This window comes from Delphinus delphis, chromosome 8 (assembly GCF_949987515.2).
Source record: "Delphinus delphis chromosome 8, mDelDel1.2, whole genome shotgun sequence".
Taxonomy (NCBI): Eukaryota; Metazoa; Chordata; class Mammalia; order Artiodactyla; family Delphinidae; genus Delphinus; species Delphinus delphis.
In genome coordinates, this window is record NC_082690.1 from 82,608,257 (window position 1) to 82,633,630 (window position 25,374).

At 40.0% G+C, this 25,374-nt stretch overlaps 1 protein-coding gene across 1 annotated transcript in view; it reads left to right on the top strand.

Annotated features, from left to right (window-relative positions):
• The first annotated feature begins 10,566 nt into the window (after window positions 1-10,566).
• The window catches only part of FSHB (follicle stimulating hormone subunit beta), a 132,517-nt gene continuing 117,709 nt past the window's right edge, over window positions 10,567-25,374 (top strand). Inside the window, exon 1 of the mRNA XM_060019693.1 lies at window positions 10,567-10,584. Within this exon, the coding sequence (XP_059875676.1) occupies window positions 10,567-10,584 (18 nt within the window). The remainder of the gene's footprint in view (window positions 10,585-25,374) is intronic.

The following is a 25,374-nucleotide window of genomic DNA, read 5'->3' on the forward strand; positions in this document are numbered from 1 at the left end:
TATCCCGAGCAACCAGCGCAATACCTGACCCAGAGCAGGCTTTCGATAAGAATGTACTAAAATGAATGAATAATGGAAGAGGCTTCCATTTGCCAAGAAAGCTCAGTGAACATGTTGGGAGAAAACCCAGAGAAGATTGCTTATACCTGCTTACCCCAGACTCCCAGCTATCGGCCTTTTAAAGTTCTGAAGGGATGTGAGGGGGAAAGAGTTCTGGGGCACTTGATTCCGTGCTTCCCATTCCCTAATGGATGGATGCAGATGTTCTGAGCAGCCCATAATTCCTTATGAAATGTGAGTCACTCAGCTAGCTTTTCCTGGTAGATGGATTTTTCAGTGACCTTTCGCCACACCACCTTGCATTCCGTTTTATGCATACCAGTACTAGTCAGGTCTTAAGACCTCAGAACAGCATAATCACTTCTCATTAAATGAGGAAACATCAATCCTGGAGAGAAAGACTAACCACTCACTTCCTGACTCTCTGACCACGGCTCTGTGTAGGTACAGTGGGGAGTAAGACAGCTACTCTCTGCCCTGGATGGACACCTGCGGTCTAGGGGGTGAGAGATGCATCAACACACCCATGCGGTTAGGGTCTGATAGAAGTCACACGAGGAGCAGAGAGAAGCAGCGTTAACTGAGGTTAGAAAGGTCCTCAAGCCAGAAGGAGCCACGGGTCAAAGGCTTACTGAATAAGAATGGCAAGAATGAGTGTAAGAATAATCAAAGAGAAGCAGAGGATCCGACATGGAATGGGAATGGGAAGCAGTGATTGTGGACTTAGATAGGCCACGCTCAGGAGTCTGAACTACGGTCTATGACAAAACACTGCATGAAAGGATTCTCAACCCTTTTTCCACCTCTACACACAGGACAGATGTGGTTCACACGCATGACACACTCCCCTGGGCAAACGCAGATAGGCAGCTGCAGCATCCACTAAATAGACTGAGTTGCAGGCACTTGCAGGCTTCTTGGTTACAATGACATCTTTCTCCTCCATCTACGAATGCATCTGAGAAACTAAGTGAGTGAAATTGAGTCGGCAGAACCTTAAATCATCTCAGATTTAGATTTCTGAATGCAGATCAATCAGAAATGTCCGTTAACTGAAGTAACTCAGAATTTGCAATGTACCGCATCTCTAATAGTAATCTACCAATGTGGGGTGACACTGCTATTGAGATCCACCCTGTCAGATCCAGTAGTTCCTCTGGTCCAGGATCCCCTGTGGATACCAAAATCTGAAGTTACTCAAAGCCATGAATATAAAAATGGCATAGTATGGTCAGCCCTCCGTATCTGCGGGTTCTGCTTCCACAGATTGGTTGGTTGACTGCATGGATGCAGAACCAGTGGGTCCTGAGGGCCAACTGTACATTATAACAAGGTGAAGTGGATTCATTCTTTTAGCTCTTTGTTACGCTTTCCTTATATGTGGTTAGAATATACAGCAGTTATGGAGACTCACTTAAAATGAAATATCCACCTTGCTGCAGATAAAAATCACCCACATCCTTGTGTGCGGGCACCAATCAATCAGGGGCAAACTTGGGGCAGAGATGAATAGAAGAAGGTTTAGGTATGGAGTAGTTTTCAGTCCCTACAGACATTACCACCACTGTGCCTTCCATATTAACTCCTAATAATTTATGTCAAGGAGCTTTTCCCGTATAAGTAAATGTGGGCCTTTTTATAAAAATAAGAGGTCATGGTATACTTCCTGCCAGCAATGTGTTCCAGACTCTGAAGGTCCCTTTAAATATGGTCAATGACCATGGTACAGGCTGGATTCTACTCTTTCAAGAGTTGGCTGCTTTGCCATCTTCCCCATTTTGATTGTGATCAGTACCTTTCACACCCTAGAACAGACATCACCAAGGCTTAAAACAGGCCTTTGCTCTAAAGCCTAAGAATGTTAATGCCTCCTCCAGGCTGCCAACACCCATCACAGCCCTGACCATCTCTCCTTCATCAGACCAACATTACTTCTGATTTGGTTAAGTACTATAAAGACTTTGTCCAGCACATGCTTTCCAAAACAAGGGCCACAGTTGTAGGAAGGATGCTCTCATGTAGAAGAAATCTGTAGTAGGTACAGATCAGTTAAGAAATATACCCCAAATTATGTCTGCTCTGTGCTCACTTTTCTCCACTCCTGGCTAAGAGAGAAACACAATTCTGGGGATTAGCCAACTGATATACAGTCGACCCTTGAAAGACGCAAGGGTTGGGGCGCCAACCCTCTGCACAGTCAAAAATCCCAGTATAATTTATAGTCATTCCTCCCTCTCTGCAGTTGAGCTTTCGTGAATTCAACCAACCAACTACAGCGTATTGGAAAAAAATTCTTGAGTAAGTGAACCTGCACAATTCAAACCCATGTTGTTCAAAGGTCAACTGTATTTTAGAACCAAAAGCACAAACAAACAAAGCTGAGAGTATGAGTGTCTAGGTTGTTAACTTATGGTTTCTCATCACTGGTTGCTGAGAACAACACATCAGCTATCAGGTTTTTTATACACTAGAAGCCCCTCTAATTTATCTCTCAGTCAACCTCACAAATCAGCTCTTATTCTGAATAAACACAGAGAACATAGGCTGACAGCCCCAAAGTTCACACAGGAGTACAAAAACTGACAGTCTTCTTTAGATGGTTTTCCAGAATGAGTCCTTTTCTGAATTCATATATAGATTTGAACTTGAAAGTAAATTACAATGAAATTCTAATGATTTACAGTAGCCCTGGGGGTGGGGGGGAAATAAACATTTGACTAAAGCAATTACTCTTGGACTGCTTGCAGGGCTGGAGCAGAGATCAGATGCTGGGGTTATAAGATTGTCTCTCCAGCTTCCTGGTTGCAGAACCTCCTGCAAGACACTTAACCCTTGTGAATTTCAGTTTCCTTATCTATAAAAAGGGGAACTGTACTATCAGTCCTCTTTTACAAGATCATGAGTGTAGATCACATAAGAAAATGTAAGAAAACTGTTCTACAACCATAAAAATACAACATAAATAGAAGACATTATTTTAAAGTAATAATCATCTGCTATGGACTGAATGTTTGTGCACCTCCCCGCCCCCCAAATTCATATGTTCAAGCTGTAAACTCCAATGTGATGGTGTTTGGAGATGGGACCTTTGGGAAGTAATCAGAGTTAGATGAGGTCATAAGGATGGGGCCTTCATGAGGGGATTGGTGTCCTTATAAGAAAGAAACATCAGAGAGAGATACTAATGTCTCTTTCTCTCTCACTCTCTCAGAAAGATGGTGGCTGCCTACAAGCCCTGAGAAGAGGCCTCAGAATGAAACCTACCTTGCCAGCACCTTGATCTTAGGCTTTCCAGCATCCAGACTGTAAGAAAATAAACTCCTGTTGTTTAAGCCACCCAGTCTATGGTATTTTTTTTATGGCAGCCTTAACTGATTAAGACATCATCAAAACTTGATAACAGATATTTAACCTGTCTTTCCTAGCAAACTTCACTATGATATTAGAAACTGGTACCTGAAACTCAGCAACACATTGAGTATTGTAAGTTAAGTACCTGTAAGAAATGATCCTTACAGGTTTTCTTTCAAGGAATGGAAAGATTTGTAATCAATTTGCCAGTTGTTAACATGGTAGTAAAATTTTATTAGGGCTTCATAATCTAAAACTCACTCTAAACCAATTTGGAATTTTGGGCAGTTTTTCTTGTAAAATGGCTATAGATGACATTAGCTTGAATATCCTGAATGTTGTTAACAGTATTAACTGTTCATTAATTCAACAAAATTTTACTGAGCACCTCTTTTACCTCAGGCATCAGTCTAAGCACGAAGCAGTAGCGATAAACAAAGACAAAGCCCCTGCTCTTAAAAAGATAAGCAGGACTTCCCTGGTGGTGCAGTGGTTAAGAATCCACCTGCCAATGCAGGGGACATGGGTTCGAGCCCTGGCCTGGGAAGATCTTACATGCTGCAGAGCAACTACTGAGCCTGCACTCTAGAGCCCACGAGCCATAGCTACTGAGCCTGCGTGCCACAACAACTGAAGCCCTCGCGCCTAGAGCCCGTGCTCTGCAACAAGAGAAGCCGCCACAATGAGAAGCCTGCACACTGCAATGAAGAGTAGCCCAGGCTCACCACAACTAGAGAAAGCCTGTGTGCAGCAATGAAGACCCAACACAGCCAAAAGTTAATTTGATTTTTTAAAAAAAGATAAGCAAAGTTATTTCACACAACATTAACTGTTATGAGGAAAATAATATAAAGTAATAGAGTGTCAGGAAAAAGGTTTTCAACTTCAGTTGGCTAACTACAGAGAAAGTGACATTTGAACTGAGGCCTACATGACAAGAAAGCTTGCCATGTGAAGATTTAGGGCAGAGAAAAGAAAAACTGTTAGAAGAGGTCTGAACAGATGTGGTCTAAAAATTGAAATTGTCAGACAAGGGTAGCTAGAAAGCAAAGGCCTTCCCATAAGGAGTCTAGTGAACAGACAGAATCTAAAGCACCAGAGTCCTAATGCGATTTAATTCTACATACCACCACCTCATCATTTTAAGTTGGGGTCATGGAAGTGCATCTCCCTCCTTCCTTTCTCAGACCCCAGTTTCAGGCTTAGTCACTCTTGTGAGTATCTGAGAATAGATAGGAAGGAGCCTTCCTAGGGGCTTAGAGAGGTAGTCCTGGGCAGAGGGAAGAGTTCACAGCTCTACCTCAGAAAACCGCTCACATGTACGTAAGAGGTGATGATTGCTATCCCCAGGTGTCCTGAGTTGTAAATGTAGTTCCCAGATTTCTCTCCCTGGTCTAGCGCTGCCTATTCTCTAAAAGGCACGATGTGCTGTCTCTGTTACGACTTCTGTTTTGTTAACAGTTCTTTTCATAGCAAGGAATAGAAAGCAATTCAAGCTAGCTGATAAACAGTCGGCTTACAGTAAGGTTATTGTCAGATCTTACAGGAGTCCACAAAAGAGCTGAAGAACTCTTTCTCAGTAATGAGTCTGCTTTCCCATAATGTCTCCATACATGTGGCCCCACAATGGTTGAGTTAGCCCCATTGTTACACAGTCTTTCAGTTTAAAGGTCCTTCACATGCTCTACAATATCTAAAAGGAGGAATCTGATCAATTTAGCTCAACTCTTTAACCAAGCCAATCAAGTCACAAATTACCAGATTAACTGGTCAAGCCACCAATGTCCTAAAGGGAAGTTCACTCACCTGAGTCTGTAGCTAGAAAGAAATTTTCTGAACAGGGGCCAATACAAGTAAGTCCAGCTCACTAATTCTAATAGCAACATGTTGGGTTGTTTTAAGATCTTGGGAAACCCTTGCTATTCTTACTTATAGAGGATCTTCCCGGCATCATATCTAGCATACTTTAAATGCTTACACATTCCACGTTAGAGATTATGCAATCTATTTTACAGTTGAGTTGCAGCTGACTAGTGGACAGTATTACATGGAAATTTTGCAGTATTTTAAGTTTTTTCTGTATTTCAGGGTTAATTTTAAGAGTGTAGACATTTCATAGCCTCCTGAAAAGCTTATAGGCACACAGGCATGGCCCGGAAACAAAACATAATCCCTGAACAAAGAAATAGCTCCTTGATTACTGTCAAGTACTTAAGAGTCTTGGCTTTTAAGGTATTATTAAATAATCACATTTTTGGCTGATAAACTCTGGATGAAAGATATCCTCACCTGTTTATTCGTCTGCATGTGAATATGTGCTGACATATGTGAATGCATCCTGTGTTTATGTTGTCTTCTATGTTGTGTGTAAGCTATAATGGGAAAGCTAATTATTAAACTCTGCAAATACACCCAGAGGCTACTGTGAGCGATGCAGCCAAAAAAAAATCTAAAAATAACTATGTAATGAATAACCATTTGCAGATGGGAATTGTTCGTGCGGTTTTCTAAACAATAGCAGGTTTCTTTAAGGCATTACGGAATGTTTCCTGACGTTTTTACTAGGTGCACTAAATCTTCCATACTTAAAGACAGATAATTTGAATAAGAGTGTGATAAAATTGACTGGATCCAAATTAAAGTTATTTTTAGGACAATATTGAAAGCAATAGACAATTGCTTTATTCTTAGAATAGATTCATACGTGCATATTCTCCTGTGTTAGTTAAAAGCATCAAGAGAGTCATTTCTAAGAGGCAGAGCGTTCCAGCAATTATTTTCGAATACTACATTGCCAAAAATGTAAAGACAACTCTTCTAAATAATATCTTGACTGCTTAGTGTTTTATTTCTTCAGGTTCACTCAGGAGAAAAAATTTTAAAAAAAGGAGACTAAACTAGAGCTTAAAAGTTATAGGAATATGTTGCAGAAATATTTAAGTGAGAAAGCCGCAAAGTGTACAGCAAGAGACTTACTGAAAAATGCAAGAGAATTGGGTGTTTCTTAACAGGGGTGATATACCAAACTTTATAAACAATTAAAATAATATTAAATAATTGCCAAAATTTAAAATCAACTTACAGAAGAGTGGGCTTGACATGTGATAATCTGAGATGGTTTCTTCTACCTGGGACCAAAGTATTTGGTGCAGCCTTTCAAGACAGCTCTGGTTCATACAATCTTCGGCCACCACTAATGTATATGTAGTTAGTGGTCTAGTCACGTGCCTCAAACATAGCTCAACAGAGTCCCTGTACTAATAATATGTTTAATAACTATTAATTTTCCTGCTCAAGACAGAGCATCTCCATCAAATGATGAACTTTGGCTCCAGTTTCAAGCTTAAAGAAAAAATATACTATATTCTCCTCTTTAACTCATGGGAAGTTATTGAATATTTCATTCCTAAGTTGAATGTGATATATGCAAAGAATAATCTGACTCGTTTATGGTGATATACAGATTACAAGTTAAGAGCATAGCCTCTAAAACCAGCAAACCTCCATCCATTACTAGATGTATGACCTTGATTAGGTTTCTTAAGTTTTCTAAATGGAATGTTCTCAACCACAAAGCGAGAACAATGATACATACTTGATAAGGTTGTTGTACGAACTGAAGGAGACAAATTATGTGAAAGACAAAATGCACAGGACAACTGAGGAGACGATTTATTCGAGCCACTACAATGTGGAGGTTATTCATTAATGAGGAGAGTCTCAAATAAAAGGAAGGGGGCTGGGGGTTTTATAGAAGCAGAAGCAGATAAACAAAGGACTCATCCTAGAATCCTACAGGGGTCGTGAGGAAAGACGGAGGTGAGTCTTACCCTGTAATATGCAAATAGAATAAAAATCTATGTGTATATTATACTCAATGCTGATAAATCAGAGAAAACATAGCTGTTTTTATTAAACAAAAAATGTCAAACAATTCTTATTTGCCAAAGATTGACCTAAATTATTTGAGCTTGAAATCATAAAACATTTCTGATTTGGTTTCTGTAAGGATACTTTTAAAATTTGGCACATTGAAAATCTTAATAGTTCAACTTCCTTAATTCCTGGGAATTTTAGGAATATTCAACTTAAATATGCAATAATTTACCTCTAAGCCAATCAGAATAGAATGCCTTAAGGAGCTCTTTAAGGTTGAATCAAATTTGGTAGTTCCATCTGGAGGTAGGAAATATTACACACTCACACAATGAGATTGGTAAAGGCCTTTCTGAATAACACATAAATACACAGAAAGAGAGAAAGCTTACGACTTCAATTCTAAAATGTCTGTCATGGGTCAAACATAAACACAGAAATGCAAAGAACTGTTCTCTTCCCGCTGGGTATAAGTTCTTAATTGATTTGCACTCCAAACAGACAAACAGGCAAGACTAACAACCCAGAGTCTCTGTCGTCTTTCACCTGACAGAGACAAGATCTTTATAAACCATTAGTTTCTTTACAGAGACCACCAAATGGTCAGACCACAAAACCAAAAGAAGCTGGCAGCAGAAATCAGGCATGTGTTCAAAAAGAATCAAAATCAAATCCTTACCGTGCTACCGATGGACACGAGTCTATTGCACAGGAACAGGAGTTGGACTTACCATTGGGTCACCAATCACTAGCCAGGAGCAGAGGACAAAGGGCTCCAAAAGTCCTTTACTGGGTGGAGTAAACGGGGATCCAAAAGTGAGGCCATCATATCAGAGTTACAGTACCACACTGTGAAAGACAAATGCAGAAAAGATTATTTTATATAAACTATTACAATAGGAAGAATATTCATAAATGAGGAATGTCTCAAAGAACACGAGGGAGCCTGGGATTTTTTAGCGACCAATAAGCAAGCAGGTTATCCTGGAGTTTATGGGAGTCCTTGGGAAGGAGGCAAGTGGGTCTTAACTCAAAATACACCAGCACAGGGTGGTCATTTAAGGGTAGGAAGATTTCTTAACCATTATTTGCTTTCCAGGAGCAAAGGGCTCAGATAAAGTTCAGCATTGTGCATAGCACAGGGAGATCAGCTTGGTTCTTTGTGTCCACCTAGAGGGGTGGGATAGGGAGGGCGGGAGGGAGATGCAAGAAGGAGGAGATATGGGGATATATGTATATGTATAGCTGATTCACTTTGTTATACAGCAGAAACTAGCACACCATTGTAAAGCAATTACACTCCAATAAAGATGTTTAAAAAAAAGGTTCATCATTGTCACATTGTCAATTTTGTAAAATGTTTACTCATGAAGAGCAAAGTGTTGGCAATTATTGTTGGAGAGGGCAGTGCATTTAACAGTACACTTTACATTTTTTGTGTAGAGTCAAATACTGACTATCTTTTACTAGCTGTATGACTTTGGGGAAATTACATAATTTCTCTGATTTTTAATTTTCTTATCAGTTCATTGGGCATAACAATAGTGGCTTCTTCATAAAACTGTTGTGAAGAGCAAATAGGTTAAAAATGAAAAATTCTAAGACCAGGTTCTCACCTGGTGAGCACTCATAAACAATGGTTAATTATTATCATTACTATTTAGAACTGAATGAATGTCATTAGAAAATGGTTCATTTTTTTATTTCTGAAACCCACCTGACAAAGTAAACATTTCTAGAGCACAAGGATTTACTTTTTTATTTGCCAGATCAGTTTGGTAATTTTAACAGTAGAGGGACATTTTGAATTTATTTCTTTAAAAAGATCTGCTATTGTAAAGGAAACAGGAAATTAGCTGTCCTTAAATAATTAACTGAATATCAACAAATTAAACCAAAATCAAAGTTGGAGAAAACTAAATGGCATTTGTCTCTGTTGTGTTAAAATCCATAATTCTGCGGTTTTCCAGCTGAGCTGATATAAACTAGAAAACTGATTGAAAATAGTTTGAGAAAAAATTTTTTTTAAAGCTTGTCATCTTCTTTTCCTTTTAATGAGTGAAATTAATGGTAAAGAAACCTTATCAGATCATTGTTTATGTGAACTGGGTTCTGGGAGGATAAAAGGTTTTGCTGTTTAACAATAGCAAATAAAGCAGTCCTAGACATTCTTGAACGAACATGTAATTCTCTCCTTCTAGAGCACAGAGAGCTTTGTCACAGGGTTCAGAGTCTATCTCTAACAATTCTCAGCCTCTGGTTGAGGCTATTAATTGCACCTCATTTAATGACCGTTAAAATACCAAGAAGGAAAACACTTTATGCTGATTTCCTTGACTCCCTATCTTTGATGAAGACTAGTTTAAAAGGGGGAAAGGGATGAGATGAGGGAGAAGTTTGTATTATTTTGACTGGAGTCTCTCAATTGGTTTACATCTGCATTGCTGATGGGACCAAAATGATAGCTATTGGCTAAAGAACTCTTTAAATCATCCAGTACAAGCCCAAAAACATTTTTTTCATTCTAAGGGCTCAGCATCATAATAGACCATCATAGAAAGCACCAGTATGGCCTTAAGAAGCTTCAAATCCACCTACGTGCTTGGGAAGGCAAGACCAGCCCTGACATGATACAGTGGCAAATATATAAGATAACATACAAGTTTTTCTGGTCTCGGAAGTCAGACAGCTTTGGCTCAAATTCTGAATGCATCAATAATAGATCATCACTTGACCATGGACAATTAGCTGTAAAATTTATTTTCTTCATCTGAAAAAGGAGAATAAAGGAAGTACACACATTGTGGAATTGCTTTGATGATTAAAAGAGAAAATGTAAGTACTCAGTTCCTGGCCCTTGGTAAGTATTCTAATGAATGTTAGCCACAGTTGTAGTGATATAGTAAAACAGTATATAAGTAGTGTATATTATAAAGAATTTATATATAGGCTAGAGGCATAGCCTACAATTAATTTATCTGATAGTATATAATTAAATAGTGTTTATGGTGGTACAGATAAAAATGTTATACCAAGTCAAAGGAAGGAAGAACAGTGGGGGTATCAAAAGGAAACTTAATGCTCTTGGTACCACGCCTGGCAAGTAGTAAGGACTCAATATATGTTAGATACTTTTACTATCACTGCTAATTGATTTAGTAGGCTTTGTAGAGGAGGTTAAACTTGAGCTGAATGTTAAAGATGGGTAAGATAAGACTAGCAAAGCATCCCTCAAGTGAAGACAATAGCAGGAGTGAAGTTACTGATGTGGGTATTAGCATGACACAGCCCATCAAGGTAAGGACAGTAGTCTAAAGAGAACCAGTGGGAATATGCTCTGATTTCTCTATCAACAAGTCATTATCATTACATTCCTCATTATTAAGAGCTGCTATTCCTTATAGTGTTTGGTGCCGCTGACTGTATGTAGTGAGCTGAATGATGGACACCAAAGAGATATGTCCTCCAATGTCCTAATCCCCAGAATCTGTAAACATGACCTTATTTGGAAAAAAAGATCTTTGCAAATGTAATTAAGATCTTGAGGGACTTCCCTGGTGGTCCAGTGGGTAAGACTGCGCTCCCAATGCAGGGAGCCTGGGTTCAATCCCTGGTCGGGGAACTAGATCCCACATGCATGTCAAAACTGAGAGTTCGCATGCCACAACTAAGAAGTCCTCATGCTGCAACTAAAAGATCCCACATGCCGCAACTAAGACCCGGTGCAGCCAAGATAAACAAACAAACAAAAAACTCAATAAACATGTTTTTAAAAAGGAAAAATTGCAATAAAATTTGAAAGAAAAAGATCTTGAGATAAAGAGATCATCCTGGTTTATCCAGGTGGGCCCTAAATCTGATGACAAGTGTCCTTATAAAAGATACACACGAGAGATCCACAGAGAAGGGAAGGGAAAAACACGGCCACAGGGGCAGAGACTGGAGTAATGACGCCACAAGCCAAGAATTCCCAACAGCCACCAAAACCTGGGAGAGGCAAGGAACAGAATCTCCTCTAGAGGCAAAGCACTGCTGTCATGTTGATTTTGAACTTCTGGACTCTAAAAGTATGGAAGAATAAATTTCTATTTCTTGGTTTAACCACCAAATTTGTGATACTTTCTTACAGCTGCTGCAGAAAACAAATACACTATGCCAAACCTTTTCTTTATTTAACTTAAAAGCCTTCTGCAATCTTCTACAGTCATCTATAACAAGATAGATGTTATGATCACCATTTACAGGGGCTACAGCAATGTTTACCAGGCATGTTAATCTAGTGGGAGGGTCAGGAAAGACTTCTTAAAGGAAGAAGTGTCTAAATTGCAATCGGTTGATTGGGTAGGAGTTAGCTGAGACAGAGCAGAGAGGGGTGTTAAGTAGGTGGAGAGCCTAGATCAAAGGATAAGGAACTAAACAAAGTTTGGAGAGGCTGGGGAACATAACACGAGCATCTTAGATGCAGCACTAGGACCTGACCAAGGGTGGAGGATCAGCCCGGGCCTGGTAAGGTTTCCTAAAAACAGAAAGAGCCTGGCTGTAGGAGCGGCCACACGTCTGAGACTCGAACAACAATCAGAGGTCAGATTCTCTTTGTTTTATCAGCCAATCTACTGCTCTTGTGATAAATAATTGATAGGCCTGGATTATTTTAAACCTGTGAGGGTATGGGAGGGGTAGGGAGAGAGAAAGGAGATAAAATACACATGGAAGTTGGCATATGCTCTCCAGGGTTTTGCAGAAACCAGGTGGTAGCCCCTCAAAAAAATCAATAACCACTGCTTCTATTTGTGGCTCTGTTTCCACAGAAACATGTTTGTGGGTGAATTTGGAAGGCGGATTTACAATGCCAAGCCACCAGTCCAAAAAAGAGAAAAATTCCGTTCAAATAAACTTTTTACTGTAGTAACAAATGTTTGATTTTACTAACTTTTTCCATTTAATTAACTGAATTTGGAAGGGATTATGAAATAAAGTCAGCCATGCTCCTGTAGGCACAATAATACTGAAATCTGGAAGCAATATTAGCTTCAGTGTAAGCAGAATACGTAGAAGGTGGAGAAAAAGGTTTGATTGGCCTGTCAAGTGGAACTTATTTGCAAAAATAATGAATAGAGTCAACTTCAAGACACTGTGCTAGTGAGGTTAACACTGATTAAAAGGAAAAAAAAACTCACTTCACTTTTGTGCCTTCCTAAATCTTAAATGTTATACCATGCATGTTGTAGGCACATGGTTAAAAATGTTCTTGAAATTATCTGCCACAAGCAATTTATATATGACTCTTTACCTCAGGCAATATAAGATCCTTCCTAATATCCATTCTTAAATACTATAGAATGAGTACATTTTAGTATTTTCCTTAGTATCAAACCTAAAATACTCGAAGTACTAAGTACTTTTATCATTAAAATACGTGAAGTTGTCATAGTTCATTTTTTAAGGCTTTTTTTAAGAGTAATTTTAGGTTTACAACAAAATTCAGAGGGAGGCACAGAGATTTCCCATGACCCAGGTCCCCACACATGCATAGTCTCCCTCATTGTGAACATCACTCACTAGAATAGTACATTTTCTTTTACCACGGATGAGCCTACATTGACAGCATAATCAGCCAAAGTCCTAAGTTTACCTTAGGGTTCACTCTCGGTTCGTACATTTTACGGGTTTGGACAAATATATAGTGACATATATCCATCATTATAATATCATACAGAGGATTTCTGCTAAAAATCTCCCTAAAAATCTTCTGTTCTCTGCCTATTCATCTCTCTCCCTCCTTCCACCCCTAGCAACCACTGATCTTTTTATCATCTCCATAGTTTTACGTTTTCCAGAATGTCGTAAAGTTGGAACCAAGAAGTATGTATGTACCCTTTTCAGATTAGCTTCTTTCACTTAGCAATATGCATTTAAGTTTCCTCCAAATCTGGTCATGGTTTGACAGCTTATTTCTTTTTAGTGCTGAATAATATTCCACTGCCTGGAGGATATGGTTCATTTTTAAACATCAATCTATTCCAGTCTCTAAAGGAAGGATGAGCCTCAATTATTCAAAGTGTGCTTTAGCATTGAGTCTCAGATCTAGATCTCACTAAGTCCTCCTAACTTCTAAATTGCCCTAGACCCTGGGGTGCTGTTGAACCTACAAGAGGGCTAAGGGAGAGGGCAGGAGGAAGACAATGTCATTGGCCTCAGCTGTGAGTCTGTGAGGGACTTGAAGGAAAACAAGATAGGGATCCAGGTAGATTGATATATCCACAAGGAAATCTCCTTTCTGTCATAATAAGCCATAATCTCCATAAATTATATAGGATGAACCAGCTTCTGTACTTCCTCACTTCTTAAATCTGATTCTTCTCGTTATCTCACCCTCTATTATCTTATCTAAAGTAGATCTTGTTAGTTGCTTACCTACCATCCTTTACCCCTTTCCCTCTTACAAACAGCATCCTAGGTTGAGTGGTCTTGTACCTGGCCACCATCATACTAATTCTACATCACTCTAAAAGCCTCCTAATATGTCCCCCTGCTTCTACTCTTCACCCCCTAAGTTCTTTCTCTTCACAGCAGTTAGCTTTTAAAATTTAAATCAGATCATGACACTACCCCCACTTAAAAGACTTATCTGTTGAGAACAATGTCCCACCTCCTTACAAGGACCCACAAGGTCCTAAGTGACCAGGCTATCCCTCCATCCCTGGCCTCAGCTCCTGTCGCTCTTATCATGGACCAATCACATTGGCCTTTTGGCTCTTTAAATACACCAAGGTTTTTCCAACCTCTGTCCTTGCTGTTTTTTCTGCCTGGGAGGGCTGACTTCAGTTCTTTGGGTAGTTGGCTTCCTACCATTCAGGTCACCAGCCGAATACCTCAGGACTTTTCTGCCCACCTAACCTAAAGGAACCCTACTACCCAGTTACCACCACAGCCTCCTATTTTATGTTCTTCATGCCATTGATCATTATCAGAAATACTCATATTCATTTATTATTTGTTTAATTTTCTAGAATGAAAGCTTTGTAAATGTAGGAAGCTTTTCATTGCCCCACCCCAGAGTTTAGTAAGTATTCAATAAATGTTAGTTAAAAAAAAAAAAAAAACAAAAAGGGACTTCCCTGGTGGTGAAGTGGTTAAGAAACTGCCTGCCAATGCAGGAGACACGGGTCCAAGCCCTGGTCCAGGAAGATCCCATATGCCACGGAGCAACTAAGCCTGTGCGCCACAACTACTGAGCCTGCGCTCTAGAGCCCGCGAGCCACAACTACTGAGCCCACGGGCCACAATTACTGGAGCTCATGGACCTAGAGCCTGTGCTCCGCAACAAGAGAAGCCACCGCAATGAGAAGCCTGCGCACCGTAAAGAAGAGTAGCCCCCGCTCGCTGCAACTAGAGAAAAGCCGGCGTGCAGCAACGAAGACCCAATGCAGCCATAAATAAATAATAAAAATAAAATGCCCCCAACCTTTAAAAAAACAAAAACACAAAGGAAGGAAGGAAGCAGGGAGTCAGTGAAAGGAAGGAAGAAAAGGCTCTAGATAGTACTTCTTTTTTTTTTCCGCTCATTATGAATTTTTTTTTTTACATCTTTATTGGAGTATAATTGCTTTACAATGGTGTGTTAGTTTCTGCTTTATAACAAAGTGAATCAGTTATACATATACATATGTTCCCATTTCTCTTCCTTCTTGTGTCTTCCTCCCTCCCACGCTCCCTATCCCACCACTCCAGGTGGTCACAAAGCACCGAGCTGATCTCCCTGTGCTATGCGGCTGCTTCCCACTAGCTATCTACCTTACATTTCGTAGTGTATATATGTCCATGCCTCTCTCTCGCCCTGTCACAGCTCACCCTTCCCCCTCCCCATAGCCTCAAGTCCATTCTCTAGTAGGTCTGTGTCTTTATTCCTGTCTTACCCCTAGTTTCTTCATGACATTTTTTTTTCTTAAATTCCATATATATGTGTTAGCATACGGTATTTCTCTTTCTCTTTCTGACTTACTTCACTCTGTATGACAGACTCTAGGTCTATCCACTTAATTACAAATAACTCAATTTCGTTTCTTTTTATGGCTGAGTAATATTCCATTGTATATATGTGCCACATCTTCTTTATCCATTCATCCGATGATGGACACTTAGGTTGTTTCCATCTCCGGGCTATTGTAAATAGAGCTGCAATGAACATTTTGGTACATGACACTTTTTGAATTATGGTCTTCTCAGGGTATATGCCCAGTAATGGCATTGCTGGGTCATATGGTAGTTCTATTTGTAGCTTTTTAAGGAACCTCCATACTGTTCTCCACAGTGGCTGTATCAATTTACATTCCCACCAACAGTGCAAGAGGGTTCCCTTTTCTCCACACCCTCTCCAGCATTTATTGTGTGTAGATTTTTTGATGATGGCCATTCTGACTGGGGTGAGATGATATCTCATTGTAGTTTTGATTTGCATTTCTCTAATGATTGATGAAGTTAAGCATTCTTTCATGTGTTTGTTGGCAGTCTGTATATCTTCTTTGGAGAAATGTCTATTTAGGTCTTCTGCCCATTTTTGGATTGGGCTGTTTGTTTTTTTGTTATTGACATGCATGAGCTGCTGGTAAATTTTGCAGATGAATCCTTTGTCAGTTGCTTCATTTGCAAATATTTTCTCCCATTCTGAGAGCTGTCTTTTGGTCTCGTTTATGGTTTCCTTTACTGTGCAAAAGGTTTGAAGTTTCATTAGGTCCTATTTGTTTATTTTTGTTTTTATTTCCATTTCTCTAGGAGGTGGGTCAAAAAGGATCTTGCTGTGATTTATGTCATAGACTGTGCTGCCTATGTTTTCCTCTAAGAGTTTGACAGTTCCTGGCCTTACATTTAGGTCTTTAATCCATTTTGAGCTTATTTTTGTGTATGGTGTTAGGGAGTGATCTAATCTCATACTTTTACATGTACCTGTCCAGTTTTCCCAGCACCACTTATTGAAGAGGCAGTTCTTTCTCCACTGTACATTTCTGCCTCCTTTATCAAAGATAAGGTGACCATATGTGCGTGGGTTTATCTCTGGGCTTTCCATCCTGTTCCATTGATCTATCTTTCTGTTTTTGTGCCAGTACCATACTGTCTTGATTACTGTAGCTTTGTAGTATAGTCTGAAGTCAGGGAGCCTGATTCCTCCAGCTCCATTTTTTGTTCTCAAGATTGCTTTGGCTATTCGGGGTCTTTTGTGTTTCCATACAAATTGTGAATTTTTTTGTTCTAGCTCTGTGAAAAATACCAGTGGTAGTTTGATAGGGATTGCATTGAATCTGTAGATTGCTTTGGGTAGTAGAGACATTTTCACAATGTTGATTCTTCCAATCCAAGAACATGGTATATCTCTCCATCTATTTGTATCATCTTTAATTTCTTTCATCAGTGTCTTATAATGTTTTGCATACAGGTCTTTTGTCTCCTTAGGTAGGTTTATTCCTAGACATTTTATTCTTTTTGTTGCAATGGTAAATGGGGGTGTTTTCTTGATTTCACTTTCAGATTTTTCATCATTAGTGTATAGGAATGCCAGAGATTTCTGTGCATTAATTTTGTATCCTGCTACTTTACCAAATTCATTGATTAGTTCTAGTAGTTTTCTGGTAGCATCTTTAGGATTTTCTATGTATAGTATCATGTCATCTGCAAACAGTGACAGCTTTACTTCTTTTCCGATTTGGATTCCTTTTATTTCCTTTTCTTCTCTGATTGCTGTGGCTAAAACTTCCAAAACTATGTTGAATAAGAGTGGTGAAAGTGGGCAACCTTGTCTTGTTCCTGATCTTAGTGGAAATGCTTTCAGTTTTTCACCATTGAGGACGATGTTGGCTGTGGGTTTGTCATATATGGCCTTTATTATGTTGAGGAAAGTTCCCTCTATGCCTACTTTCTGCAGGGTTTTTATCATAAATGGGTGTTGAATTTTGTTGAAAGCTTTCTCTGCATCTATTGAGATGATCATATGGTTTTTCTCCTTCAATTTGTTAATATGGTTTATCACATTTACTGTTTTGCATATATTGAAGAATCCTTGCATTCCTGGAATAAACCCCACTTGATCATGGTGTATGATCCTTTTAATGTGCTGTTGGATTCTGTTTGCTAGTATTTTGTTGAGGATTTTTGCATCTATGTTCATCAGTGATATTGGCCTGTAGTTTTCTTTCTTTGTGACATCCTTGTCTGGTTTTGGTATCAAGGTGATGGTGGCCTCGTAGAATGAGTTTGGGAGTGTTCTTCCCTCTGCTATATTTGGAAGAGTTTGAGAACGATAGGTGTTAGCTCTTCTCTAAATGTTTGATGGAATTCGCCTGTGAAGCCATCTGGTCCTGGGCTTTTGTTTGTTGGAAGAGTTTTAATCACAGTTTCAATTTCAGTGCTTGTGATTGGTCTGTTCATATTTTGTATTTCTTCCTGATTCAGTCTTGGCAGGTTGTGCATTTCTAAGAATTTGTCCATTTTTCCAGGTTGTCCATTTTATTGGCATAGAGTTGCTTTCAGTAATCTCTCATGATCTTTTGTATTTCTGCAGTGTCAGTTGTTACTTCTCCTTTTTCATTTCTAATTCTATTGATTTGAGTCTTCTCCCTTTTTTTCTTGATGAGTCTGGCTAATGGTTTATCAATTTTGTTTATCTTCTCAAAGAACTAGCTTTTAGTTTTATTGATCTTTGCTATCATTTCTTTTTCATTTATTTCTGATCTGATTTTTATTATTATTATTTTTATTATTTTATTCTTTATCTCATCTGATTTTTATTATTTCTTTATTATTTCTTTCCTTCTGCTAACTTTGGGGGTTTTTTGTTCTTCTTTCTCTAATTGCTTTAGGTGCAAGGTCAGGTTGTTTATTCGAGATGTTTCCTGTTTCTTAAGGTGGGTTTGTATTGCTATAAACTTCCCTCTTAGAACTGCTTTTGCTGCATCCCATAGATTTTGGGTCGTCGTGTCTCCACGACCCTGTCATTTGTTTCTAGATATTTTTTTATTTCCTCTTTGATTTCTTCAGTGATCACTTCGTTATTAAGTAGTTTATTGTTTAGCCTCCATGTGTTTGTATTTTTTTACAGACCGTTTCCTGAAATTGATATCTAATCTCATAACGTTGTGGTCGGAAAAGATACTTGAAACAATTTCAATTTTCTTAAATTTACCAAGGCTTCACTTGTGACCCAAGATATGATCTATCCTGGAGAATGTTCCATGAGCACTTGAGAAAAATGTATATTCTGTTGTTTTTGGATGGAATGTCCTATAAATATCAATTAAGTCCATCTTGTTTAATGTATCATTTAAAGCTTGTGTTTCCTTATTTATTTTCATTTTGGATGATCTGTCCATTGGTGGAAGTGGGGTGTTAAAGTCCCCTACTATGAATGTGTTACTGTCGATTTCCCCTTTTACGGCTGTTAGTATTTGCCTTACATATTGAGGTGCTCCTATGTTGGGTGCATAAATATTTACAATTGTTATATCTTCTTCTTGGATCGATCCCTTGATCATTATGTAGTGTCCTTCTTTGTCTCTTCTAATAGTCTTTATTTTAAAGTCTCTTTTGTCTGATATGAGAATTGCTACTCCAGCTTTCTTTTGGTTTCCATTTGCATGGAATATCTTTTTCCATCCCCTTACTTTCACTCTGTATGTGTCTCTAGGTCTGACGTGGGTCTCTTGTAGACAGCAAATATATGAGTCTTGTTTTTGTATCCATTCAGCCAATCTGTGTCTTTTGGTGGGAGCATTTAGTCAGTTTACATTTAAGGTAATTATTGATATGTATGCTCCTATTCCCATTTTCTTAATTGTTTTGGGTTCGTTATTGTAGGTCTTTTCCTTCTCTTGTGTTTCTTGCCTACAGAAGTTCCTTTAGCAATTGTTGTAGAGCTGGTTTGGTGGTGCTGAACTCTCTCAGCTTTTGCTTATCTGTAAAGGTTTTAATTTCTCCACCAAATCTGAATGAGATCCTTGCTGGGTAGAGTAATCTTGGTTGCAGGTTTTTCTCCTTCATCACTTTAAATATGTCTTGCCACTCCCTTCTGGCTTGCAGAGTTTCTGCTGAGAGATCAGCTGTTAACCTTATGGGATTCCCTTGTGTGTTATTTGTTGCTTTTCCCTTGTTGCTTTTAATATGCTTTCTGTGTATTTAATTTTTGACAGTTTGATTAATATGTATCTTGGCATATTTTTCCTTGGATTTATCCTGTATGGGACTCTCTGTGCTTCCTGGACTTGATTAACTATTTCCTTTCCCATATTAGGGAAGTTTTCAACTATAATCTCTTCAAATATTTTCCCAGTCCCTTTCTTTTTCTCTTCTTCTTCTGGAACCCGTATAATTCGAAAGTTGGTGCGTTTAATGTTGTCCCAGAGGTCTCTAAGACTGTCCTCAGTTCTTTTCATTCTTTTTTCTTTATTCTGCTCTGCAGTAGTTATTTCCACTCTTTTATCTTCCAGGTCACTTATCCGTTTTTCTGCCTCAGTTATTCTGCTATTGATCCCATCTAGAGTATTTTTAATTTCATTTATTGTGTTGTTCATCATTGTTTGTTTCATCTTTATTTCTTCTAGGTCCTTGTTAATTGTTTCTTGCATTTTGTCCATTCTATTTCCAAGATTTTGCATCATCTTTACTATCATTATTCTGAATTCTTTTCCAGGTAGACTGCCTATTCCCTCTTCATTTGTTAGGTCTGGTGGGTTTTTATCTTGCTCCTTCATCTGCTGTGTGTTTTTCTGTCTTCTCATTTTGCTTATCTTACTGTGTTTGGGGTCTCCTTTTTGCAGGCTGCAGGTTCGTAGTTCCCGTTGTTTGGTGTCTGTCTCCAGTGGCTAAGGTTGGTTCAGTGGGTTGTGTAGGCTTCCTGGTGGAGGGGACTAGTGCCTGTGTTCTGGTGGATGAGGCTGGCTCTTGTCTTTCTGGTGGACAGGTCCACGTCTGGTGGTGTGTTTTGGGGTGTCTGTGGACTTACTATGATTTTAGGCAGCCTCTCTGCTAGTGGGTGGGGTTCCTGTCTTGCTAGTGGGGTGTGTTCCTGTCTTGCTAGTTGTTTGGCATAGGATGTCCAGCACTGTAGTTTGCTTGTTGTTGAGTGAAGCTGGGTGCTGGTGTTGAGATGGAGATCTCTGGGAGATTTTCACTGTTTGATATTATGTGGAGCTGGGCAGTCTCTTGTGGACCAGTGTCCTGAAGTTGGCTCTCCCACCTCAGAGGCACAGCACTGACTCCTGGCTGCAGCACCAAGAGCCTTTCACCCACATGGCTCAGAATAAAAGGGAGAAAAAGTGGAAAGAAAGAATTAGTAGAAGTAGAAAGAAACAAAGAAAGGAGGTAGGGAGGGAGGAAGGAAGGAAGGAAGGAAGGAAGGAAAAAAGAAAGAAAGAAGATAAAGTAAAATAAAAAATAATTATTAAGAAAAAATATTTTTTAAAAAAAAAGGATAGAACCCTAGGACAAATGGTGGAGGCAAAGCTTTACAGACAAAATCTCACACAGAAGCATACACATACACACTCACAAAAAGAGGAAAAGGGGGAAAAATCATAAATCTTGCTCTCAAAGTCCACCTCCTCAGTTTGGGATGATTCGTTGTCTATTCATGTATTCCACAGATGCAGGTACATCAAGTTGATTGTGGAGATTTAATCTGCTGCTTCTGAGGCTGCTGGGAGAGATTTCCCTTTCTCTTCTTTGTTCTCACAGCTCCATGGGGCTCAGCTTTGGATTTGGCCCCGCCTCTGCGTGTAGGTCGCCGGAGGGCGTCTGTTCTTCGCTCAGACAGGATGGGGTTAAAGGAGCCGCTGATTCGCGGACTCTGGCTCACTCAGGGCGGGGAGAGGGAGGGGCACGGAATGCGGGGCGAGCCTGCGGCGGCAGAGGCCGGCGTGACGTTGCCAGCCTGAGGCGCGCGTGCGTTCTCCCAGGGGAGTGGTCCCTAGATCCCGGGACCCTGGCAGTGGCGGGCTGCACAGGCTCCTCGGAAGGGGGTTGTGGAGAGTGACCTGTGCTCGCACACAGGCTTCTTGGTGGCGGCAGCAGCAGCCTTAGCGTCTCATGCCCGTCTCTGGGGTCCGCGCTGTTAGCCGCGGCTCGCGCCCATATCTGGAGCTCCTTTAAGCAGCGCTCTTAATCCCCTCTCCTCGCGCCCCAAGAAACAAAGAGGGAAGAAAAAGTCTCTTGCCTCTTCGGCAGGTCCAGACTTTTTCCCGGACTCCCTCCGGGCTAGCCGTGGCGCACTAACCCCCTGCAGGCTGTGTTCACGCCGCCAGCCCCAGTCCTCTCCCTGCGCTCCGACCGAAGCCCGAGACTCAACTCCCAGCCCCGCCCGCCCCTGCGGGTGAGCAGACAAGCCTCTCGGGCTGGTGAGTGCCGGTCGGCCCTGATCCTCTGTGCGGGAATCTTGCCGCTTTGCCCCCCGCACCCCTGTGGCTGTGCTCTCCTCCGCGGCTCGGAAGCTTTCCCTCTCCGCCACCCGCAGTCTCCGCCCGCGAAGGGGCTTCTAGTGTGTAGAAACCTTTCCTCCTTCACAGCTCCCTCCCACTGGCGCAGGTCCCGTCCCTATCCTCTTGTCTCTGTTTTTTCTTTTTTCTTTTGCCCTATCCAAGTACGTGGGGAGTTTCTTGCCTTTTGGGAGGTCTGAAGTCTTCTGCCAGCGTTCAGTAGGTGTTCTGTAGGAGTTGTTCCACGTGTAGATGTATTTCTGGTGTCTCTGTGAGGAGGAAGGTGATCTCCGCGTCTTACTATTCCGCCATCTTCCCGGAAGCCTCCCCTAGAAGCCTCCCCTTCTTACTGTACTTGATGGATAAGTAATCAATATACATTCTTAGACTTACCAAGCCCACTAGCTGAGGAACACGGAACTAGATTATTACCTTAAAAATATAATGAACCAAATACCTGAAATATTTTTTTAAACACGTGATTTAATAAACTCACTGACAATATAACCTCTTTCTAAGGGTTGCACTGGCTTCCTTCAACATTGTACCCTAGTTTGATACGATCGTTTTTAAATAAATTAATTGGATACTTACAAAAGTAGCATAAACTTTTTAGCAGAATGATCGGGGATAGTCTTTGGTGCCAAAGAGCCTAGGTTCACATTCTGGCTCTGGTATTTACCAGGTATAAACTTTGGGCAGTTTACCTTACCTTTCTGGGCTCAGTTTTCTCACCTATAAGATGAGGCTAATGCTAGTCCCTCCTTCACAGAGCTACCACTAGGATTAGACAAATGGATGCCAGCTTGCTTAGCACAGTTCTTGCACAAACTAAGGATCTGACAAATCACCACAGTTATTAAAGTGTTTTACATTACACCTTGCCATCAACAGATTTTCTAAACAGGCACTTGGCTTTCCCATTTACAGAAAGACCAAACGAATGAGTCACCCAGCTTTGGTTCACAGGAAATACTTGATACTACGTTCTCTGAGCCTTTACTAATGACAGTAGCACTGTCTTCAGCTGACAGCCAGGCATGGCTGCTTGGCCTTTATTTCCTTTCTATAAAGCCCTCTTTTATCACAGCTTCACATATGCATCTGATTTGGTCTCTGCTCTATGTGGCTGCCAATATGTGGAATCTGCTTGATCCTGATGAAACTATAGGGGAAGGGATGGAAATTTAACAGGAAAAAAGACTTTCTTCCTTTTCCCCTCCCAAAAAAACGGGTGGGGTATCATGAAGATAAAAATAAAGAAGCATTATTTTCAGGTTGATTCCTAGAGAAAGTTTCACGTGAACACAACAGTCAACAAAATGCATATAATGGGCCCCAAAACCTTTTAATTATAAATATGTGTTTAAGAAAAGCTCATGAATAAAATGTAACAAAAAAGCAGATGCTGGCAGAGGCAGAGAATGAATTACCTAATTATTTCTGTGCAAGCCACCTATGTGCTCCCTACAATATGGCATTCCCACAGAGAAAAAAATATAAAGGTTCACATTAAACCAAAGTTCTGAATTTGATTGAACTCTAGTTTCACAATTCCATATTTTCCTGATATTTTTGTAGTCTCTGTTTATAAGCTCATGACAGCCTATCATGAAATGAGGCATAAGCAAGGAAAAAAATTTTCTCAGGATACACTAAAGTCAAGAAAAGAAAAAGAAAGAAGAAAATGAAATTTGGAGGAAAGCTAATTCTCTTGGAATACAAAAAGCATAATTTTTCATTGTGATAAATAGCTCTTCCCCAATAAATGTGGTATAATTGTAAATCTTTCAGCTATAGGCAAAAGTTACAGATGAATCAGGCTATCATGGGGAAGCCTATTTGGCAATTCAGCTTCAGAGTCAAAGAACATTTACTATATGCCACGTGCTGTGCTAGACACTGCCTCATATTATCACACTTATTTCTCACAATTACTATACGGAGAAAGCATAATTGTCCGCTTTTGTCATATGAGAAAACTGATACTCAGAGAAGTGAATCCATTAGTGCTTATTTGCACACCTCGGTTCTTGGATTCCAAGTGATTTGACTGACAGACTCAGAACTATCATGGGAGAGAAATGAATATTGGAAATCTGGAGGCCAGGATGTGTGAATGCAGAAAAAAAAGGTTATAGATGGAAATAAGGCTCTGAGGTTTAAAACAAAATTCTCAGAAAAAAAAAAAAAAACAGAAGAAGGATTAAAAGGATTCTTACTCCTGAAAAAATAATGACCATTTGACCCTTTTTAATCTATGTTTCTCTGCTGTCTCCACTTTTCATCCTGTCCCTAAATTGGGGTGATCCCCAAGGCTCTGCATTCAGCTCCTCTCTTTACTTCCTTTCTCAGGTAAATCATCCACTCCATAGGCCACTTCAAAGTTCTTCCATGTAACACACAATCGATCAATAAATGAATAAGCTGCTTGCGGAAACTTAGCTCAGAAAGGGTCAGAGATTTGTTGAACGGATTTAGGCTCAGAATCCATGGGAACAAGCAACTAATGGGGGTTTTCGTGTAGTTACAAATGAATAGCCTTAGCCTGTACTGGATTTATTCTCTGCGTATATATTGTGTAATAGCATTTTTCTCTTCTCCAGATGTAGGATGATTCAAACAAAAGTGTGCGTATATCTAGACCACAGCTCAAAGCCTGAAATCCAAAGAGGAAATTCCCTCTAATCCTTCAATTGTGAATAGTAGTAGATGACTAGCAGTGGTACCCTTCTACAGGGGAACATCTTAAGTATTTTTTTAGTGGCTTATAATAACACATTTATTATCTCATGGTTTTCCTGGGCCTAGAAGGTAGTGCAGCTTAGTTGGATGCTTTGACAAGGCTGCAGTCAACTTAAGGCTCAACTGGGGATGCATCCATTTCCAAGCTCACTCCAGTAGCTGTTGACAGGATTCATTTCCTCACACAGGTTTGGACTGAAGGCCTCAGTTCTTCAGGACCTCTTGGCTGCAGGCCTTCCTGGATTGCTTGCCACAAGAACCTCTCCATAGGTAGTTCATGCATCTGGCTTCATCAGAGCAATCCAGAGAGAGGACAAGTGAAGACGGAAGTCATAGGGAGTGACATCCCATCACCTGCCATATTTATTTCTTAGAAGTAAGGCACTAGATTCAATCCATACACAAAAGAAGACTACACAAGTGCATGAATACCACATTTCTCCTTCTCCACGTGCCTCTTGGCCTCACTAGGACATCTGATATCACGATTCTCCAAGTTGGGTTCTTGCAAGATGCTCCAGTAAGAAGACAGTGGAGGAGTGAGAAATGGTAACTTGGAGGAATGAGAGGTAGGTTAGGCAAAGCAAACCCTTCTGGAGGCAGGTACATTGGGAGAGTGACAAGAGGGGAAACTGACATCAAATGTAGTCTTATTACCATTAATGGACATTGCTTCAGTCAATTAATTGATTATGTATTTATTATCACCCATACATGGCACCGATGAACCTGACATATTTTGTGAGATCTTTAATTCCTTAACTCCAGGGATTTTTTTTTATTATTATCAAGATAACATTCTAACTGTATCCAAGGAAATATGCTAAACCTTTCTACGTTTCATGCCTTAATGTGGCCACTTTAATTTTCCATATACTCATACATG